This window comes from Lupinus angustifolius, unplaced genomic scaffold (genome assembly GCF_001865875.1).
Source record: "Lupinus angustifolius cultivar Tanjil unplaced genomic scaffold, LupAngTanjil_v1.0 Scaffold_19_35, whole genome shotgun sequence".
Lineage (NCBI taxonomy): Eukaryota > Viridiplantae > Streptophyta > Magnoliopsida > Fabales > Fabaceae > Lupinus > Lupinus angustifolius.
The window spans coordinates 50,567-53,577 of record NW_017719324.1 but is presented as its reverse complement, the minus strand read 5'-3'; the positions used below and the strand labels follow the sequence as shown (position 1 = coordinate 53,577).

The following is a 3,011-nucleotide window of genomic DNA, read 5'->3' as shown; positions in this document are numbered from 1 at the left end:
GATGATCGCCGTCAGAGCTAGTCAATGATGTACCATTAAATTCAATTGCTACTATGTGTTCTTACTATCAATGCAATGATAAGATTATTTATATTATGAAGATAGATAATGGGTTAAATCCTAAAAACCACTTCTTCAAATAACGTCTAGATCTCGTATCCTAACAACATTGTTAGGAAAAGAATTATTTCTTCTTGTTTTCCTTTTTCCACTTAAGGACATTACATTTAAAGGAGTAAATGGTCTAATCCAGATCTTTTTCAGTATTTGCAAGGTCCAATACTTGATAAGACCGTAATACTTGTTTTTCAAAAAAAAGAAATGGTATAGTTTTAAATTAAAAAATCATAAATCTTCAAACTCATTACAGTCAAGTGTGTTATCATGTTCTTTTTTCCTTTTCTCTTGTTATGCACTTTCTATCTAATTCAGGAGAGAATCTTGACCCACATTGTTAGTCATTATTCACAATAAAGTCAAGAAGTGTTCACTCTGACATAAGAAAAGTGAAGGGTGGTGTGGTCATTGTTTAGTAGAGAAACGGTCATTATTTTACGCAAAATTTAATTATGAGCTCCAAGTGGATGGTGACAAGATCATCTACCCTATGTACCCAAAAAAAACAATATACCAAAAAAAAGATCATCTACAATCAACGTGAGATTTTTCAATTTTTTAGAAAAAATCCTCAACACTTTAACACCAAACGAAACTATCGCACGTCATTCGGACTTAAATCTTATATAATGAAAGTTGAAATGATTTTTAGCTTTTATAGAAAAGTGATTTTTTATTTTATATTTTCATGCGTAGAGATAATTCTTTTATTATCCTCATTTTCTATCTTTTTTGTGTTTTATTTTTTCCCTTTTCTCCTTTCCTTTCCATTCATAATAGAAAGCATACCTTGAATCTATTAATCATTATTTCCTGCATCCTTTTTGCGAAGATCTAAGCACAGAAAAGGTGTTGTTTGACCACGAGTCAAAGCAACAAAAGTGGTCATGTAAGTAATGTTCATGAGAAATTGATTTATTGGATAAAATCTGATAATCCATGGCAACTAGCTAGATTTATTAGATAAACCATTCCATCTAATTGGTTGAAGCTGAACTAGAACCTTCAATGTTATTGCTTTCAAGTATGCATTCTTTCCAAACACAAGATAGACTCCTACAAAATATACTCAACTATAGGAGTAGGCTTGTTTCACTGGCATTAGCCATATAACCCTTCATTGGAAAATGACTAACAAAACCCAAAAATAAATGAATTATACATGTGATAGAATCATAGAACAGAAGGGATGAGAATATCTTTTTGGAATAATTGACATTGAAATGGAAATGAATTCAATCATACAAGTTCATATCTAACAACAGATCTTAGCACATATGAACTAGAATCATTTAACTAAAAAGTAATTACCTAAAAACATAAGAGAACAACAGATGAAGAGACCATAAAAGCATAGATCAAGATCAAGAACCCAAAATGAAGAGCCCAATTCCTCTTAAACTTACCAAAGTAACTCTCAGGTGGTTCCTGATAATGAATCTCAAACTCTTCATCACCAACAACAACCCCATTATATTCACTGTTATTACTCAACCTCATCTTCATCTCTCTAAGCTTCTCTGTAGCCAAACCAAGTGTGAGCTTGTGGCACCTCCTCTGATACTTGAACCCATTGATGCACCTCAGTGTCTGTGCCACTGAGACATAGAAGATGAGGTGTGCCATGGAGAGAAGGGTGATGGGGATCCAACAATGGCGGCACTGAAGGCGTGGTGAGTTGGATTGTGAAAAGAAGATGAGGGTAAGGAAGATGAAGAAAATCTGAAAGAGTTTGTGAAGCTCCTTCTTTTGAAGGTCAATGGCTCTTTTCTTTTCAAGGGTTTTCTCAAAATGGAGTTGGATGATTGTGTTTAAGGCTTGGAAAGCTGTCTCTTTTGAAAGGGTTTGTTGTTGTTGGTGGTGGTGGTGGGTGTCATAGTCTGCCATGGTGGTGGTTTTGGTTTGGTTGTCCCAAGAAGAAGAACGTTGGGAGTTTGTTGGGTGAGTTATTGATACCAACTCTAAAAGGCTACCCTAGTTACACGAACTAGTTATGTAGAGGAGTTGGAGTCTCTAAAATGGGATAGAGAGCATTATTAGAATGAGACACACTAGCCTCTTTAATCCTCCTTCCCATACTAGAGATAGAAGTAATGCGAAAAGAAAGGCAAAAATAAAAATCAAGATATAATTAGTATTATATTCTGCTACTTATATTTTGTAATGATATTTTTATTCTTTAAATTAAGACTAAAAACATCACTTCTAATATTAGAGAAGATCATTGTTCAATTAGAATATGTATTTATTATCTCAGAAGTTGTCATGTGATTGATTGAAAAATATATATAAATAAAAAAATTAATAATTAAGTATTTTTTTAATTAACCTTAAAAAATATATTTCCTTGTCCTAAAAAATATTTAAATATGCATAACACAGGTCAAGAAAAAAAAAATACTAAATAACTTAATATATTTGTAATGGATTGAAGAAGAAAAATTAGCCTAGTGAGTGCAAACAAAATAAGTAAGTATACATTGAATAACTAATTCTAATATTTCTAAATGTGATACTTCAAAAAATTATTGATTTTTGATTTTATATCAATATTGTGAAGATAGTAGCTAACATTCTTCTGATTAACTTATAAGCTATACATAGACCAAAAATATGTTAATTGGCTGTGTTTGACACACCAGCTTATAAATCCATATTTAATAAGTCAACTTATGACGTATAAGATAATAACTTATTTTATTTTACACCTACGAATAATTTATTAGACAATGACATATTTTCATATTCACAAACATGTTACTTTTCTAGGTTTCTTTTTTCCTTCAATTCTTCTACCAAATACAAATATCTCATTTCCAAGTGATATTTTGTATTCACAATTTGCTTCAAATGTCATGTAATGATGATATACAATTCTCGTTTACTATTAAATT

At 31.3% G+C, this 3,011-nt stretch overlaps 1 protein-coding gene across 1 annotated transcript; it reads right to left on the bottom strand.

Annotated features, from left to right (window-relative positions):
- Positions 1–1,329: 1,329 nt before the first annotated feature.
- On the bottom strand, positions 1,330–2,165 carry LOC109338189. Its single transcript, XM_019575360.1, has one exon. It carries the CDS (start codon positions 2,002–2,004, stop codon positions 1,429–1,431), a length of 576 nt encoding a protein of 191 aa, XP_019430905.1. The 5' UTR covers positions 2,005–2,165; the 3' UTR covers positions 1,330–1,428.
- Positions 2,166–3,011: the final 846 nt, after the last annotated feature.

Coding starts and splice junctions, on each gene's coding strand:
- LOC109338189 (XM_019575360.1), bottom strand. CDS start 2,004: ATGGCAGACTATGACACCCACCACCACCACCAACAACAACAAACCCTT.